Here is an 18,628-nt window from a genome sequence, read left to right on the forward strand (position 1 = left end):
TATTCGTATCATGATAACTATTGCTCTTGCTCATAACTGAGATATTAGACAGTTGAATGTAAAAAATATCATTTTTAATGGATTCCTAACTCAAAATTTTTTTATTAATCAACTTCCTGGATATCGTGATAAACACAAACTAGATTATATGTGTAAATTAAATAAAGCTTTGTATGAATTGAAACAATCCCTATGGGCTTGGTATGATAGGTTTGAAACCTTTTTGTTTGCTATGGGGTTTTATTCTAGTGTAGCAGACTCCTTGAGTAATGGTAGTACCATGCTTCTTTTGCTTTATGTGGATGACATCATTCCTACTGGTAGTAATCCATTTATGTTACAAAAATTTGTTGAAGTGGTTAGCCACGAATTCGCAATGAAGAACTTAGGTTATCTTCAATATTTTTTGAGAATTGAAGTCCATCAATTTTTTGCAGGTTTATTTCTTAATCGGATCGAGTACAAATGTTGGGAGCTAAATCTGTCTCTACTCTCATGGTTTCCAATGCAGCCTACAAAAGAAAGTGAACAAATGCTTCAAGACAATACCCTTTATAGAAGTCTTGTTGGGGGATTATAATACTTGACATTTACATGACACGATATTTCATCCAGTGTAAAAATATGTCAGTTAATTTATGCATAATCCTACTATATTTCACTTGTAGATGGTTAATTGGATTTTAAGATATGTGCATGGAACATTAGATTATGGCTTGTTTTCTAAAACGTCTCTTTAATTACATGCCCTTTTTTATGTTGACTGGGCATGATGTCCAATTACTCGGTGATCTACTACAAAGTTTTTGTATATTTTTAGGAGCCAACTGTATATCCTGGAGTGCCAAGAAGCAACACATAGTAGCCAGAAGAAGACTACAAAGCCATGGCATCCACTTCAGATGAACTCACATGGTTGTCTTTTATACTTCATGATATTGATGTTTTTCTTGCCGAACCACCTATACTATTCTGTGATAATTTGTATCATGTTACTATCAAGCCTATTGTTCACTCTAGAATGAAACAAGTTGAAATTGATTTTTATTTTGTATGAGAGAAAGTTGCTCAAGGCAATCTGATTACCAAGTTTGTACCCTCGTCGGATCAGGTTGTTGATATTCACCCCACTGCAAGTTTGAGGGGGCATGATAAGTCAAGTGGTGTGCACAATAAGGATTATCAGAAGAAAGCTGAAGTTGAGATAAGAGAGTCCTGTAAATCAGGTAGCTATCTAAAAAAACAACCAATTCACATTGAGCTAAGACCTAGAAAACGTTACCAATTCACATTGAGCTAAGATCTAGAAAACGTAACGTTTCTAGTTTTAGAAGGATAAGATCTTAACAAAAGGAGATTTAGAAAAATGTTGAAGTAAATCTCCTATTTTTGTAAACTCTTTTATATACATGTGGGTTATTCTATAGAACCCACACGTTGAGTGAGTGTGGTAAATCTTGCCATGGATGAAGGTGACCCCAACACTGAATCACGTAAATATCAGTGTCTCTTGTCCCGTCCTCTATTTTATTGTTTACACATAGACCTAGACACGCTGGCTAAGCCTGCCGTACTTACAATAATCACATTTCCAATGGTGTAAACCCATGCCACACCCTTTGTCCCTAGGGAGTCCCTCAGTCATTAATGCAAGGGGTTTGACACTCATGGATTATATGTGAGACAATTTTGAGATAATTTTTGAAAAATGGCACATGAGGATATTTTTTAAAATTTTAATTAATAAAAAACCATTTTTGTATATTTCATATGCAAAAATGATATTTTAAGAAAAATAATAAAACTTATTTAAAAAATGTTCATACATGTCCGGATCATGTCAGTGTGCTATAGCATGTTTGAGTTGTATCACCACGGACACACTGGCAAAATGCCGTATCCTTACGACATAGCTAGAAAGTGCAAGGAACAACCAAACCACGGATCAGTCAAAAGTTCATGAAATCCGAAGCCCAGTCCAATTCTGAATCCATTTTCGCTTGAGAAGTACTTAGTCCAAGATCCGAACCTTACCCGGAGCAAATTTTTAGCGTGGGCCCCAACGAAAAGCGAAGAAGGAAGCGCCCCAAGTATAAAAGTATGAGCAGGGCTCGTCCCCAGCGCGCCCGTAAACGGTTGCAGAAAACCCTAACCCTAGCAACCCCTTCGATTTCTCTAAACCAATCCTCGTCTACCTTCGTCCTCTCCTCCTCTTCCTTCTTCTCCTCCTTCATTCTCTGTAAACCCTTGGTCTTCAATTGTTCGCTGCTCCAAACTGCTTTCTGTTTCTGTATCCCTTCGACCGAAACCCTAATCTTAGAAAATCTGCATCATATTCTGCGTAAAAGTCTGGCCTTTTCTCCGTCAAAACCCTGGCCCTAGAATTTCAATCCTTCTTGTCCCTACAATCGTTTCTTTTTCTCTTTAGCGTGGGGAACCTTCTATTATACTACCTGAAAGGCGATGCCTCCTCCTCCCAACAAGTCGGATTCCAATCCCAACCCTAGAAATTTTGGCAAAAATGTTGTGGATGATGACGGGGGAAGTGAAGAAGGGCCCATGAACAACCTATGGGTCGGCAACCTGTATCCGGAAACCACTGATGCGGATCTGAGTGAGGTCTTCGGGAAATTCGGCACTCTCGATAGCGTGTGTTCCTATGCATCGAGGAATTTCGCGTTTATCTACTTCAAGCGTCCGGAGGATGCAAAGAAAGCGAAGGACACACTCCAGGGGACCACGATTCGAGGAAATGCCATTAAGATCGAGATTGCGCGACCGGTTGGTTCTTCCTGTTTTTTTTTTCAGTTATAATTTTTTCTCTGAATTTGCCGGAAAGTTAGGTTTATGAATTCATGTGCACGCCATGTCTTGATCGACGGTGGTATTGCTGTATGTCGGGGTGCCAAATTTGTTGTTAACTGGATTTCATTTGTACGATCCTTCGATTGGCCATAATGATCCCATCTTCTGTTTGGATTTCAATTTTCTGTGCCTACCATGAATGCGTGATTAGATTGGCAGAAGTTTGTGCGAGGGTTGTTCATTTTCTGATAAACATTAACATGCCCAATGTGTCCCATTCGTTGTCATGTCAGAGTTGGGTGCTGCGAATCCTTGTCATTCCCTTCTTTTTCTCTATCTGTGCACGGGCTATCTGTTATTTTCTATTTGTAATTTTTAGTTTTTGAATATTGTTTATGTATATGCCATGACATTGGTGGATGCCGGAGGGTAGTGTTCTCATTTGCGCCCGTACAATGTGGTCTCACCATCATCTCACCTAATCAATTATTGATTTGCATGTTGTTTGGATCTTTTCCTTTTGATATTGGATACACTATTTAATCAAGACTAAAGTTTATCCAAATCTTGTTTTTTATGAATGACTAACACTAAGTTCCTCTTATTGAGGATTAGGTTATAGCAGTCTTAACCTTTGTTCCTATGGATTTGGTGGTTAACTGTATCATGCATTTTCAACTCTCTCTCTCTTTTCGGATTGTGGGGGATTAAGTTACAGGATTCCTAAATGGGTTTGATTGTTAACAATATCATGCATTTTCACTTTTCTGGGGTATACAGATAAGAACCGTGAGATCCAGAAAGACTTGTATGATTTGGTGTGATCTTGCACATAGAAATGTTCCTTGGCGAATTATGCAGTGGTATTAGTAAATAGTAATAAATTCTGGTGGCAGTTTTGATAACTAGATGAGGAATTTTACAATATACAACTGTGAACCCAGTTTAAATTTCTCTGTGGTCATGTGAAACTAACCTTTCTAATTAGTTACTTTTCGTCATCCTTTTTAGGACATTGCAGTTATTCAGTAACTGTGTTTACTGCTACATGCCTTACCAAGGGCTCTATATCTGAGCGTTCATGCTGTTTCCCTTTACCACTTTCCTTGTCCTTCTAGAGTGTTTTGAAGAAATTTATGTAACCAAACCTCTAATAACTGCAATTTGAAACTATTCTGAGTACAATCATGCATTTGTGTTTCTTGAATCGTCTAGTTATTGGTCTGCACTTCAAAGCCTCAGAGTTAATTCTTTTGCTGGTTAGAATTGATTGAAAATGATAGCAGTGGATGTGGCTACTACGTTTTTAAAGCCCGTCTGCAAGGTGCAAAATCAAACATTACTTAAAGGATGAAAACAGTAGAGAAGTCTGAGGACACAAGCTAGAATGCATAACAGTGAATAAATTGTAAGAGTAAGCTTTAACCACCACGCGGGGGAAAAGACCATTCCAATACCACACAAACTAATCTAAGAGTTTGAGTTTGAGACCCTCTCATGTTGATAAATTAGATCCTTCTACTAAGTTTTAGAAAATTATTGCATGTATTATCCCTACCTCTGTCATATATGAGAGAATTTAGTGATAACTTCTAAGCTCAAGCTGATATTTAAAACACATGTTTCTTTGAATTTGGTGTAGCATATACATGCTAAACTTGATTGTCTTATTGTTAATCTCTTTGTTTCATTCTGAGATGCTTGAGATGGTTTTGGGAGATATATTCCTTAGTGAGCATCTGAACTGACTTCTAGTACTTATTGAGTAAAATATTAGCATTGGTAATGGGTATATACTTGAAGTAAAAGCTGTCCTGTATGGATCTCAGAGATGAAAAGAACTTGAGGACAAATTTAAAGTCTATCAGCTATTTCACATAAATACTGATGTGGGAACAGGACACGATGCAGATATACTTGGTATGACACAAAATTCTCAAAATTATGACACGGGGACACAGCCTTTCGTGTGTGTGTGGGTGTGTGTAAAACAACCATTCTAAAGCACTATAAGTAGTAACATCAAATAATAAAACTAAGTTGAAATCAAAACTTAATGTAATTGATGACAAATTAAAAAAATGAACTCAAGTGAATACAAAATGAGCAAATAAGATCATAAATGAAATAGATAAAGTTGATGACATAATGTTGACTGGATCATGTGTAAGTTTTTAACCTTGTGAATGTTTATGTCCTAATTTTGTCCGTTTATTTTAGCACACTTGTAGATTGCGTAGATTGGACTCTTTTACCTTCTATTCCTGTTACCTTTATGTGGTCTCTTTTGATTTTTTAAATTTATTTATTTACTGTCATAACGGTCATGGTTGAAGTGTTGTCTCTTTTGTTCTATTTCTTGCTTTTATTTTCAGGCTAAGCCAGGCAAGCAACTATGGGTAGGAGGAATAGGTTCTTCAGTTACAAAGGAGCAGTTGGAGAATGAATTCTTGAAGTTTGGAAAGATTGAAGAATTCAAATTCCTCAGGGACCGAAATTCGGCTCTTGTTGGCTACTTTCGTCTGGAAGATGCTGCTGCTGCCTTGAAAAGTTTGAATGGAAAACGCATTGGTGGTGAAGCATTAAGAGTGGATTTTCTGAGGTCTCACCCTTCAAAACGAGTATGTTGGTTCATTTTGGCTGTGTTTAGCATCTTTTCTGAACCCTAGCACCCACCACACCATCACCTTTTTGTGTCTAACAGGCATTTCTGCTTTGCTAACAGGACAATTGGAATGATTTTCATGACACTAGAGATGGCTCCTTCAGTAATAGGAGGGGTGGTGGCTATTCAGATGCACTATGGATGCCGCCGGATGCAATGCAGAACTTTCCAGATTCTTCTGGTTTTGGGCATAAGAGGCATCAGGTATATTTTGACACATTTAGAAGGCTTATCTGAGAAAATTGATCTCTTGTTTGGGTGGGTGCACACACACCACACACACACCACACACATATGGTGATATTTGAAATTATGCAATATTATCGGTAATTCAATATAAGCCTAAATTATCTGTAAAATGTGTTGATATTTTCAAAATGTTGTCATAATACATCGTATCATTATAATATCGTGATATTTTTGAAAAAAGTCTTTTTTTTTATATTTTTTGAGCCTATTTAATCTATTTTTTGCCTTTATTTTAAAAAAAGTTTTCAACCTTGTTTCTTTATATTTTTCAAGAAAATAAAAACTATTATTTTTAAAAATCTTTTTAGTATGCATTTTTTTCAATTTTTATGACTTTCAAGATTTTCTCAGAAAAACCACTTTTTGAAAAATCTTGAAAAAAGCCTCACGGAGAAATTGCCAACAGCGATACTGGCACCTGTATATATGTGCTTTGTTTTAAGTAAGCAAAATATTTGAAAGCTCAATCTGGTTATTTATGTGCCTAATATGGTCTTTGGGGGGAACTATAATTGCCAAGTGGTGATGTGAGCCTATCATGTGACACGGTGTTGCCAGTATTATTTAGATGATTGAATATCGGCATAGTAAAACATGAAAACACATGTTTCATAGTTCATTAACTATGCTCGGATTATCAGATCATGGCAAGGTTTTCAAGGGCTCTATCTAACTTGTGGTAACTGTGTCTAACCAAAGCCAAGGCACGCTGATGATGAGGTATTCTGCTTTGCATGTGCATGTTTGTGAGTGTCTGTATCTGTGCCTTTCATTTTTGCTTGGTAACCTCTAGGATATCATATCCTTCTAGTACACTTATGGCCTTGCTGGGGATAGAGAATTGACTGTTAGCACTGTTCAATATGAGTGGTACCATCTTCTGTAGGTTCTTTGCTTTGTTGGTGACCATGAAGACATGTAACATCTGCAATTGCACCAATGGGTTTGAACTCATATGAAGTCGAATGATGCTTATTGATTGTTCTCATGCTGGCTCCAGTTAGTCATTGCTCCACTTGTATAGGGATCATTAAGTGATTTGGTTGCGCTCAACTTGTATAGTATTCATTAAGTGATTTAGTTTTGTTATGTACACTTCAAAAATATTGATTTTTTTTATAAAAATGCGCATGTTCTTTCTTGAGAGTGACTGGTCTTCTGTTATGTTTTTTAGCAATCTCCGGCATTTGGTGGGTGGCGTAAAGAAGGTTCACCGAGTAATATTCTGTGGATAGGGTATCCACCGTCTGTGCAGATTGACGAACGAATGCTTCACAATGCTATGATTCTCTTTGGTGAAATTGAGAGAATTAAGTGTTTTCCGCCGAGACATTATTCATTTGTTGAATTCAGAAGTGTTGATGAGGCAAGGCGTGCAAAAGAAGGCTTGCAAGGCCGGCTATTTAATGACCCTAGGATACAGATATTGTTTTCAAGCAGTGAAGGGGGCCATGGTGATAGGGAGAATCCTCCATTTTTTCCAGGAATCAGGGGTCCAAGGCCTGACCTGCTTTACAATGATCCACCCTTTGGACCCATGGAAATGTTTGGGCATCCCCGCCCACTTATTCCAAATAATTTTGCTGGACCTTTGGGTCCAAATGCTATTCCTGGGCCGAACATGTTGATGCGTCCTTTTCCACCACAAATTGATCCGCTCCTTGCCAACCCTGAGGTTCTTCATTTAGCAGGCCTCCTCCAGAATATTCCAGATGCCAATCTTAACAATCCAATGGTTCCTAATTGGAGGCGGATATCTCCTCCACCATCAGCTCTAGGAATGCGACCACAAGTTGGCCCTATTCCTGGTAATTGGGATGGGGATCCAAATCCCTTTCAAAGGGAACCAAAGAGATTCCGTATTGGAAGCCCTTTGCCAGTTGATGATGCTTCATTTCGATCAAGAAAGGCAAATGATCATGTTTCTGGGTCATTTGGGCCACAATCTGAGAGGGCTTTGTTGGGTCCTGTAAATGCTCATGCACTAGGTCAGAGCGGTCTTTTACCTGTTAGGGCGTCTCCTGGTGACCATCTTGGCCATGATGATCATCATGGAGCTGTAGATGATGAATATTGCTGGCGTGGTATTATTGCCAAAGGCGGGACTGCTGTTTGTCATGCACGATGTGTGGCCATAGGGAAGGGGATAGACACGTCACTGTAAGTTCAATCTTATGTACCTTTGTTTATGGTCTTTATTGTTGCTTGAATAGGTTTGACTTAACATGTGCGTTCTGCACTTTTTCTCCCCTTACATTTTGCAGTCCTGAAACTGTTAATTGCTCTGCAAGGACGGGATTAGATATGCTGGCTAAACACTACTCGGAAGCCAGTGACTTTGATATTGTGTTTTTCTTACCAGACAGTGAAGATGATTTTGCTTCCTACACAGAGTTTCTGAGATACCTGAGTGGCAAAAGTCGTGCTGGTGTGGCCAAGTTTGATGATGGAACAACATTGTTTTTGGTTCCCCCTTCAGAGTTCTTAACGCAGGTTTTGAAGGTATCTGGTCCTGAACGTCTTTATGGTGTAGTTCTAAAATTCTCTCAGCAACCTGCCAATACAAATGTTCAACAGCAACATTTTTCCCATATCTCAGCCCCAACCCTACCCCCACCACCTCTGCCACTCCCGCCACACTATGTTGATAGGCAGCATATTGCTTCTGTTCACACAGATCATGCTAGGATTCCTTGTAAAGAAGATGTTTTGCAGATGAACTTCACCAGGGGATTGAATGAGGATTCTGTTGGTCTTCCAGGTGCTGCAAAACCATCACCAAGTGATCCTCATCCATTACAGTCTGTTCCAGCAGATTATGCCAGCAACTCAACTGCCTCCCAGGCTGGAGTTTCATTGACACCAGAGCTTATTGCCACTTTGACTGCTCTCCTACCTGGCAATATGCAGTCTTCAGCTTCAAGTGGTGGACAGTTATCCTTGACCACAGCAGTGGAGCCTTCTTACTCATCAGGTGTGGCATCTGAGAAACCAGTGCCATCACATGGGTGGCAACAAGAACAGGCCCTGCTTTCTGGTGCTGTTCATCAATCTAGGGAAGAGCAAGCTAGTTATCCATCCCAACAGTTAGGGCACCAGTATAGCAGTAATCAGTTTTCTATTCTATCTCAATATTCAAATCTTGGAAATATTGCAGCTGGACCAGACCATTCACAAATCATCAGCAATTCACAAGTTCTGAACCCTAACTTGATCCACTCTCACACTACTATGTCTAGTGGGTCTGCTGCTGGCTTTGTTACCCCTCCACAGGGTGGACAGTATTTGGTTCCTCAGGGTGGTCAGCATTATCCGCTTGAAGCTTCAAATATTCCTCAGAACTATGGCCTGTTAGGTGCTGCAGATGCTAGTGTTGTCTTCCAGGCTCCAGTCCTTCAACAGACCACCTCTGTTCCAGTTTCTACTCAATCACAAATTGTAAATGTCGCTCAATCACAGCCGGCTATACAGTTAGGAGTTGGTAAACTTAATACAGAGCTATCCAATCAGCTTCAGCAGCTTCAGTCTGCAGCAGCAGGGCCAAGTCATGTTACGAATGAAAGTGAGGCTGAAAAAAACTTGCGGTATCAATCAACTCTGCAGTTTGCTGCCAACCTTCTCTTTCAAATCCAGCAGCAACAACAGCAGCAGCAACAACAACAGTAACAACCTAATGGACAACTACTCCAAGGCCTTGGAAAATAGCAATGATGACATCCTCTATCAGGTGCATATTTCTCTTTTGCTTCTCTTTTTTTCCCCAGTAAAATAGATTCTGAATTGATGCCTTTTCTGTGTGAAGGATGCATGTCTTGGATTCATTATAGCTGTGGTCTGCATAATCTGCCTTCTTGATATTTGTGAAATGTTTATACATAAACTGTATTCCTGTGTTTTAGGCAGTTGCATATGGGCATCAAATACAAATGATGACAATGGTAATCTTATTAGCTTTGGTACCTTGAAAGCAACAGGTTTCTGCATAACACTTTTTTTGTGTCTTATAGGAAATAAGGACTAGTTGAAAGTTAGATATAGGAACATGGTTATTGTGCAAGGTTCTTTGATTCCATTTTTATAAATCTCCTCTCCTTTATCTGGAAGTGTAAACCATTTAGCAAATATATATTGTGGAGATATTGTCAGATAGACAATTATTGGTTTTTCAATTATCCTGTTTGTTTAATCTTTGTTTAACTATGATTTTTAATCTGTTAAGTTGTGTTTAGTTTAGTAATACACTAGATATTATGCAATAAAATTTATTGTTTCCTTTTTGTATATTTTATTTGCAACTACCAATTTTATCTGTTGTAGTTCTCTATTTTTGTAAGATTTTTATTGTTTATACTGGCCTATGATATGCTGTTCGGCTAGAAGTCCAGAATAGAAAGTTGACAAATTCGAGGCTTTAAGTATTTCCAAGAGAACAATTTCCTCTTCAAATCTTGTAGTCCAACACTTCTGATTCCATTTTATCTACGTGCTTCTTAGGAAATTGATTGTTGAACTATGTGACACGGACACTCCATTTTGCCATCGGTACCCGTGTTGACACGCTTCAACACTTGATCATGCCATTTTACCCTCTGAAAATACAAGTTTGTATTCAATTTTTAATTTTTTAATTTTAATTATATTTTCAGTTTATAACTTTATATTTGAGATATGGCATGTATATTTAGATTATATGCAGTTTATTTTTTATTTATGTGGTATTTAATTTATATTATATCCCATACCCACATTTTTTGGAAATACCCGTACCCGTACCCGTACCCGTACCCATACCCGTACCCGTACCCGCACCCAGGTGATATAGTTGTTGACAATAGGCACATCAAGCAATAAAATATGCTCAAATTCAAGTTGGAAATAGCTAATATCTTTGAATAGATATGCTGACATGAATTTGGACCATTTAAAAGCCTAAGATATTAAACCTTCTCCTCCAAAAATGAAAGGCTTGTGATCTTAATTAGTCTGGAGAGTCTAGTGATTGCATCACTGGCTGAAGCTAGTGGCCCAATCTAGGAATGAACCATGTCATTGCCAGGTAAGGCCCAAACTAGTTAGAATTTTTACTTGGATGAGGTGAATCAAGAAAATCATGTAGTTTTTTAGATTTCTCTATTGGATCACTTTATTAGCATGTGAAAACCTATCTAGTTGTGTTTGAAAGGCTAGTTTCAATTTTGCTTCTATCCATTTTGTGTTGTACATTTTTATGCTTTCTTGATGTATAGCGTGCTTTAAAAGTTAAAGGCTCTAGATGATAATTTTGCTAGGGTAATGGGATTGAGTCTATTGATTTTCATTATTTCTAGTGTATTCACATGTATTTTAAATATGCATGCCCCTTTGAGAAAATTTATTTTTTGATTTTATGGCTCTAACTTCTTTAAACTTGGCCTGTGGCATTGGAATCTCAATTTAATGACTTACATAGGTCATTCTAACATATCTTTAGTATACATAAATAAAGGTAATTATTTCTTGAAAGCGTAAAATAAATTAAGAACTACTAAAATTAGAATAGTAAAATGTATTTGTGATTATGAACATCAACTTTTGAATAAATTAATAGTTAATGTCTAATAATGTAATTATGTACCTTTTGCAAACCACTATATTACACTATTGTCTTAGGTAATTTAAGCTACTGAAACAGCCTGCTCAGCCTCTTCATACATAAAACAAGTCAACCAACTGGATCAACTTGTTTTGTGTCTGATCCAAATTGGCATGTATAGATCATGTCAACTTGAGGTGTGTGTGTCTGTTCTCTTAGGTTTGATTTATTTTGCCAATATTTCTATGTTATCTACACCTATAATTAAATGCCTATGCTTATTGTGAGTTTGGCATTTGGTTAATCATGTGCTCTGATGTTCTTTCTTGCTTCATTTTGCAATGTATTATTGTCAACGGAAGATATTTGTTTTATGTGTCACAAATGTGACCCAAATGTTTTTGTTTTAGTTGTTTTGTAATGTAAATCAAGGATAATCTCTTAGCTATAATAGAATATGTGAGACTGTTGTTACGCAGTCAGCTGTTGTACCTTTATAGATTTGTTCGAAAGGTAAAACTTGTTTCATGCACAAACTTTTTCCATGAATGCCATTACCATCCAATCTACTTCACCTGTTACGTAACATACAATTTTAGCTTCGGGAAACAGCAAGGGTTTGTCTAAGATCAAGATTTTGGAACACGATAAGCTTGTATATTCAAAATCACTAAATAATCCCTGTTTGGTTGTATTGTAGCAAGGGATTAAACCTGCTTAGATGTAAGTTGGATCATGGTTGATATGCTTGTTGTCTGGCTGTATATAAAATGGATCTGGATTATAGCCAGCTTCTGAAAACTGATGATGTCTTGGTGATGAGTTCAGAATCTAGCTGTGAGTGCGATTCTTTGCAGATGAGAGTTAGTCATGTTGGAATTTTTATAAAATGACCCAGTTCTAACTTCTAACCTAGTTTCACTTTACTCACTGGCTCAGTTCCAAATCTGCCAGACTCAATGATAAACAAAATATAGGATCAGCCTTTTTGAGTCAATTTTTGGTCAACCATTTGACTTACTCTCAAACAGAATTGAAAGATAATTCAAGTATGAAGTGACTTTTATGGATGGAACATGCGTGGATTGATCTGGGTCTTATAACCGGCATAAAAGTTGTTCAGATTTCACTTCTTAATGTTTTATGAAGGTATGAAATCACAGATATGATCTGGTTAAGATTTGCCCTTCTCTATCCTAAGTTGGGTTAACATGGTTAGAGGATTTTATATGCTCTCTTGATCAGTTCTAAATCTGAGTTGGATATGTAGATACATTTAGGTTGGGTCAAGTCGGCTGTAGTTCAACGATTGCCCGATTGGACCCAACTTGGTTCTGGACTGCATGATTATGCCTTACCAGGACTGAATTGTCAACCAGGTCCATGTGTTGGACTTAACTAGGTTGTTATTCATATGTCTGGCTCAGTTTCACTTTTCAAACACGATTTCAACCTAGTGAACTCTGGCTTGAGAACATAGCAATGGGAGATGTGGGTAAAGTTAAAAATGCCGAGGAAGTAAAAACAATAACGTGTATGGTAATGATTTTTGGTTTAGAATCACAACAAATTATATGAAAAAGATCCACCATCTGGTAGGAGCGACCGGTGAATATCACCTGGTTTAAGGAACATCATGAGTTCGAAACCTGCAGGTGGGCATCCATTGCCATGAGGCTAAAGCTGCGTGTACTTCCTGGTGGGCAAGAACACCAATGAGCTTGTGAGTGAGGTAGTTTTCCCTGGTTATCAAAAAAGAAAAGAAAAAGATTCTTGCTTTCTTAACAACCCTTAGGTTTAAAGGGATTCTCAAGATCCAGTGGCTTCTTTAAAAATCCTATATTTGGTGAATTGGCTTGCCAATAGAATGATTTGAAGAATTCGAGGACCTTGAGAATCCTGGTTCCAGGTGCATGCTTTCGGACTGGTATTACCTCAAATGCAATTTTTGAATGGTTTTTTGTTTTAATTTTTCTCCAGTTTTTCCATGGATAACTTTATCGAAGCTCAAGTGTGTAAAAAGCAATTATGAAAGCACATTGCCTAGTTGGCCTTTACAAAAGAATATTTGCTTTTTTCCATGCTTATAATGAATCCAACAAAAGAATGAATTCTCAGTACTGCCCGTTTCAAGTGTCTTGTATTTGGGACACCCTGAAATGTGGTGTTGAACATATAAAACATTTTGGTAGGATATTCTGAAATGTGATTGGAGAGAACGTAATGGGTATTATTGACAAAAGGAAAAAAAATTGAGGCTGCTGTAACCAAGATCATCATATCCTTCTGAATGGGGAAGATTGATGTTTGTCCTTATATATGAAACCCAAAGTTCACAAATTGTTTTCCACATGGGATAAGATAAACTATCTTTTTTATTATCATCACATGGGTACATGCATGTACAAAGGTATCAATCCCCTAATGGGTTGCACATCGAGTTGAGTAGCTTGGGTTCTGCTTGGGCTTGATCTGTTAAATCCTCTCTTGATCTCATTCATCTATTAAATGAAGCTTGAGCTCAGTTATAGATTTGTACAATAGACGAACTTGAGCTCTAACATAGGTTTGAGGTCGATGAATCTCATGCAATCTTGTTTAGTCACGGACATAGCAATGTAGCCGTTAAACATGAAAACAATGTTGAGAATAATGGTTGCCTTTCTGGCTGTGAGAAGTGAGGTCAACTCAAACTTTGTGTCAATATGCTGAAAATCATCAAATTGGGATAGGTATCTTCACGTCACTTTGCTTGTAGTGAAGGAAAAGGTTTAATATTTACTCAACTTTTCTATGTCAAACTGCCGTACCATGGTGCTTGCTTTCTCGTAGTTTGAAGTTAGTGATCTTTTGCAGAATTCATATCATTGGTCCATATTTTTTTGATAGGGTTTGCTTATTGAAGAGCTTATGTAAACTTCAAGAACCAATCTATTTTATTAATTCAATCAAAATGCAAATTCTAAAATATAGTTGTGCATTTAAGTGTTGTTTCTTTAAGGGCAATCATAGCCTATTCTTCATTTGCAAGAACACTAAAATATGAGTGTACAAGTCTAAGAAGGTGAAGGATCAATCTTTTTTAAACTGTTTTAAAGAAGGAAGCAGCAATTAGGTTTGTTGCTTCTTATGGTTGTCTATGATGCTTGGTAGAACAAGTGGGTTGATGAGTTTCACCTTCAAATGTTCATCATTATGTAAATATCTGCGTACACTACTTATCATTAATAAAACAAAGAGGTGTAAAATTGTAATTTTTTTGTGGTATAAAACATTCAATAATTGTAAACGAGGTAGTGTTGCAAAATTGAAAGCAACTGTTTATCATATTGTTGTTGTCCTTTAGCATACCATTTGGTCATTTTGATTCAGGCTTTTCAACTTATCAAACCTTTGAATCCAATTCGGACTACCCTCAACTCGCTTACCAAAAACATGAATAAAAGAGGAAATTTCTTGAGGTTGTCTTGGTGATCCTTAAGGTGATGAAAGGCTTAGTTTTGAAAGTTTAAAGAGGCTCTCAAGTACAATCTTAGGCATGTTTATCGGAACATGAGGTGGAATTGTCCAGCAGCACCATTGTCACTATCATTTTTATCAAACAATATTTTGGTGAGATGAGCATGAATGTTCATAATAGAATGCGATATTGCACTTAAGAGAATTGCACTATTTTGCCAATGCAATATGTAATAAATACAAAAGCTTTTGCTTTACATTGTGCGGATGTAGGTGAGATTAAACGTGGGTCTTGTAACACAAGTGAAATAGTGAAGATAAAATGTTGATAATAAATGTTCTTACTGGTCGGAACTAAGTTAATGCATTGTGCACTAAACAGGATCCTTCTAGTGATTTGTTGCTATGGGTTCTTGAAGATATGAGTGGTCAAAATGGCACATCATCTGGAGGTGTGTCTGTGTTGTATCCGATTGGAGCTTATTAATGCATACAGAAAATTTCCTTAGTTCTCTAGGATTGAGATGTAAAATGATAACTAATTACCAACAACAATCTCCACTTGTTTGATTGGATTAAATTATGAAATAATTTGGACTTTGTAGTTAAACAAAATGATGACAAGGTCGTTTGTTAAAAAGAAATGCAAATTGGTCTCCTTCCTGTTATACAAGTAATGTTTCTGGTGATTCAACACGTTTCCTGTGATGTTTTTTCTTTTTTTTTTAATCTTTGATCAAATATATGATGGCGCCATTTTTTTTCTTGTAAAATGTGTTTGGAACAAGATTAGTTGCCTCTAATTTCATTTTTGCTTACATTTATACTCTTTAAAAATGTTACATCTTTGCTATGTTTTACTGTGATATACATTGTTCTCAATGTAGTTTAGTTCAAATTGTTCTCATGTCTTTTTAGGAATCTTAGTTGTCAGAGTTCGACCAAAAAGCTAGTCCTTACCATGCTCTAGGATTGAACATGGCCGCTGATCTAAGTTGCCTGTAGTGTCCCAGTTCTAAGACTATCTGATATTATAAAGTTCTAGAAGTTGCATAAGGATCAGAGGGGCTGATTAGACACAATGATTTGAGTCGTGAACTACCAAGCTTACATTAAATCGACGGTGACACAGACTTTGTTATTCTAAAATTTACTACTTGTCTGCCTCCTGTGGCCCAGTTGAAATTGTTCGACCTGGGCTTGATTTTTTAGGATTCTGACTTGGATGTACTCATCCACCGAACGGGTCCTAGACCTGTCTTTGAGTGATGATTGTCTCTTAAAGTGGGATGTACCATCAGTTACATTATATCTAGGTGGAAATAACCTTTCCAACTTCCATCTTGAATATAACGCATGGGCCAAGTCAAATTTCTTTAGTGTTACAATTTTCTTCCTGCGAGCTCCCCTCCCTCCTTGATTTGTTTAAGTTATATTTTACCCATGCCTAACATGGATGCACGGTTTGAGCCCACTAAACTAGAGCTACATATAGGATTCAACCAAGCTCTGCTTTGCTTTATAAAAGTCTGGATTGACGTATCAAGTATATAATGCTTGAGGCCTGCTCATTTGCGAAAATCATTCTTATATAATGTTCATCTGTAATCTCGTACTATTACCATTGCTATTCACGTTATGGTATAAACTGGTAACTTTTTACTGCTGAAAAAAAAGTAACCTGTAATACAGCATATTTGTGAAAATATGTGCTGAAAGCTGCTCCATCGTGCTCTTCTTGGGTTAGTGAAACAATAAGCGTGCTTATTGTTGCTGATCAAATAACGCTGTTAATAACCTTAGTTCTCCACAGAAACTATGTTCTTGCTCAATTCAATCTATTTTTAGGATTATTAATGAACGGTTGGTCTATCATCTTGAGCATTTGCCAGGTAGAACGTTTGGATTTTCAAACAGATGGTGTTTCGCTGCTAACTATGTGAGTCAGAATGTTGCATTCATGGTATGCGGTTTGCGAAAAGACTGGAAAACATTCCGGAATCCGGCTTTCAAAGCAAGAAGCACCATGCCTTACCCAAAAGGGGTAATTGCTTCTTATTTGAGGGAATCATGCTTTCCAATTTCTTTCTAAATTACTTCCCCCTGCATCCTTTTTTTTTCCCTCTCACCTTTCCTTTGTTTTTTGTGTTTGTCATATTATTATGCTTTCCACTCGCACTCACAATCGCTTTCAAATTCAATCCTCCTTGATGCCTCGTACTATTTAACATTCGCCTCTGCCACATTGCTTCCTGTATTCATTTGGCTTCTTAGTAACTATGGTTTGGATGCATTACGAAACAGGAAAATCAATGAAATATACACTTCTCTTGGTGTTGCTGAATTCTAACTGCATGACATTTCACGTGTTTGAAAATTTTGATGGGAAGAAAGGTGGTCCTTAGGGTGGATTGGTCCTGTTTTAAGAAAATCGAAGTACCACGATTTGCCAATTAAAGGGAAAAAAAATGCTTCCATTTAACTGGATTCGGTTCCAACTAATTCTTGGAATCCATTTCTCCATTCGTTCCTGTGGTTGATCCTTGTGTTATCGACTATTTACCTTGGTTACGTCCTTGTCCCTTATTTCCTGGGAATATTGGCATCATCCCGATTCCCAACGAACTACGGGAGAAAAGCTATACCCAAGTAGTTTCATTCTTTGCCTTTTGTCTTACCGTGTGCATCCTGTACCTGTCGCGTCATGCTTTCTTGGTGGGTTTGGTTTGGTGTGTGCGCGCGCGCGCGCGCGTTTGGGGGCTCAACTGTAATGACGATTAATCATTAAATGCGGCTACAAAGATGCAATCTTCTACCAATTGAGGGCGGACTTCCAAAGCGGGTGCCATCCAATCATTTTTTGTGTTCATGTAGGGCCCACTTTGATGTGGTAGCTCATTACTTTATGCGTTGTGATTGGCAAAGCACAAGCTGCAGTTCTTCGATTTTAAGTCGGATAAACCCCGTTGTGGTGTTACACATGGTGTCATGTGAAGCATTTTCTTTTGAGGCTTGCGGTTCTACTCTGGTGTTTACGGTCGTTTTGGCATCTAAAATGCAGCGTTTAAACTTTGCAGGCCGAGCGAGTATGTGCAATATATTGCATTTTTGGTAGCTGTCTGGTGTTGTAACGATGTGCGTAGCAAGGTTCGTAAACAAAGGGTGGTTTGAACGAGGGCTGGATTTTCAGAGGGAATGTGGATTTGGTAGAATGCTTGGTCCCTGTAGGAACTTGCTTACCCAAACTTATTTTGTATCAGCTAATACTTGAGGTTTGCGTTTATTTAATCGTGTCTTGGTGTTTTTCTTTTGTTGATCGTTGTGTTGGATGTTAATTATCGCCTAGAGGTTACCATGTTTAATTCCTTGATAAAGAAGTGATAATATATGCCCATATATTGTAAATATGTGGAGTTAACAATCTCATGAAAATTCAAAGATTTTCCCAACCCATGGAAAAATATTGTAAGATCTTCATTTTGCGACACTGCTTTTAAAGCTATATTTGCAAACTGGTAGTTGGATGGAATTTATGCATTTGGAAGAATGGCAGCTGCATCACCTCCAAAAGGTAGTATTCATCAAATTCAGTTTTTAGTTAGTGCAAATACGAAGAGGATGGTTTCACCACCTTGACACGTGCATAAATTACCTTCTCAACGTCACTCTCAAACCACCACAAAGTTTGTTTGACCAAGTAAATTCCCATCAATTAGTTCGTGTCCATTGGTGGGGCATGTGTCTCACTTCCGAAAAGAGTGGCCAGTGAGGGAGGTGGATGCACATAGAAAACATAAATTTTGGGCTGCCCTTAAAGACAAACATCCGTCGTCCTCCAATTGTTTAATGAGATAAAATAACCACCAATAAGATTTCAC

General features: G+C 37.6%; 1 protein-coding gene across 3 annotated transcripts; it reads left to right on the top strand.

The window, feature by feature from the left end:
• The first annotated feature begins 2,122 nt into the window (after positions 1-2,122).
• LOC149811825 (flowering time control protein FPA-like) lies at positions 2,123-18,064 on the top strand. 3 transcript variants are annotated; one of them, XM_089992719.1, is made up of 6 exons: positions 2,123-2,781; positions 5,181-5,426; positions 5,531-5,674; positions 6,894-7,879; positions 7,984-9,446; positions 17,828-18,064. In XM_089992719.1, exons 1-5 carry the CDS (start codon positions 2,464-2,466, stop codon positions 9,383-9,385), a joined length of 3,096 nt encoding a protein of 1,031 aa, XP_089848845.1. In that variant the 5' UTR covers positions 2,123-2,463; the 3' UTR covers positions 9,386-9,446; positions 17,828-18,064. The 3 variants fall into 3 exon arrangements, with proteins under 3 accessions (XP_089848845.1, XP_089848848.1, XP_089848847.1); XM_089992722.1 differs by lacking the exon at positions 17,828-18,064 and adding an exon at positions 15,133-15,208; XM_089992721.1 differs by lacking the exon at positions 17,828-18,064 and adding an exon at positions 9,522-9,686.
• Positions 18,065-18,628: the final 564 nt, after the last annotated feature.

Source organism: Nuphar pumila, chromosome 17 (assembly GCF_984573655.1).
Source record: "Nuphar pumila chromosome 17, dmNupPumi1.hap1.1, whole genome shotgun sequence".
Classification (NCBI taxonomy): Eukaryota; Viridiplantae; Streptophyta; class Magnoliopsida; order Nymphaeales; family Nymphaeaceae; genus Nuphar; species Nuphar pumila.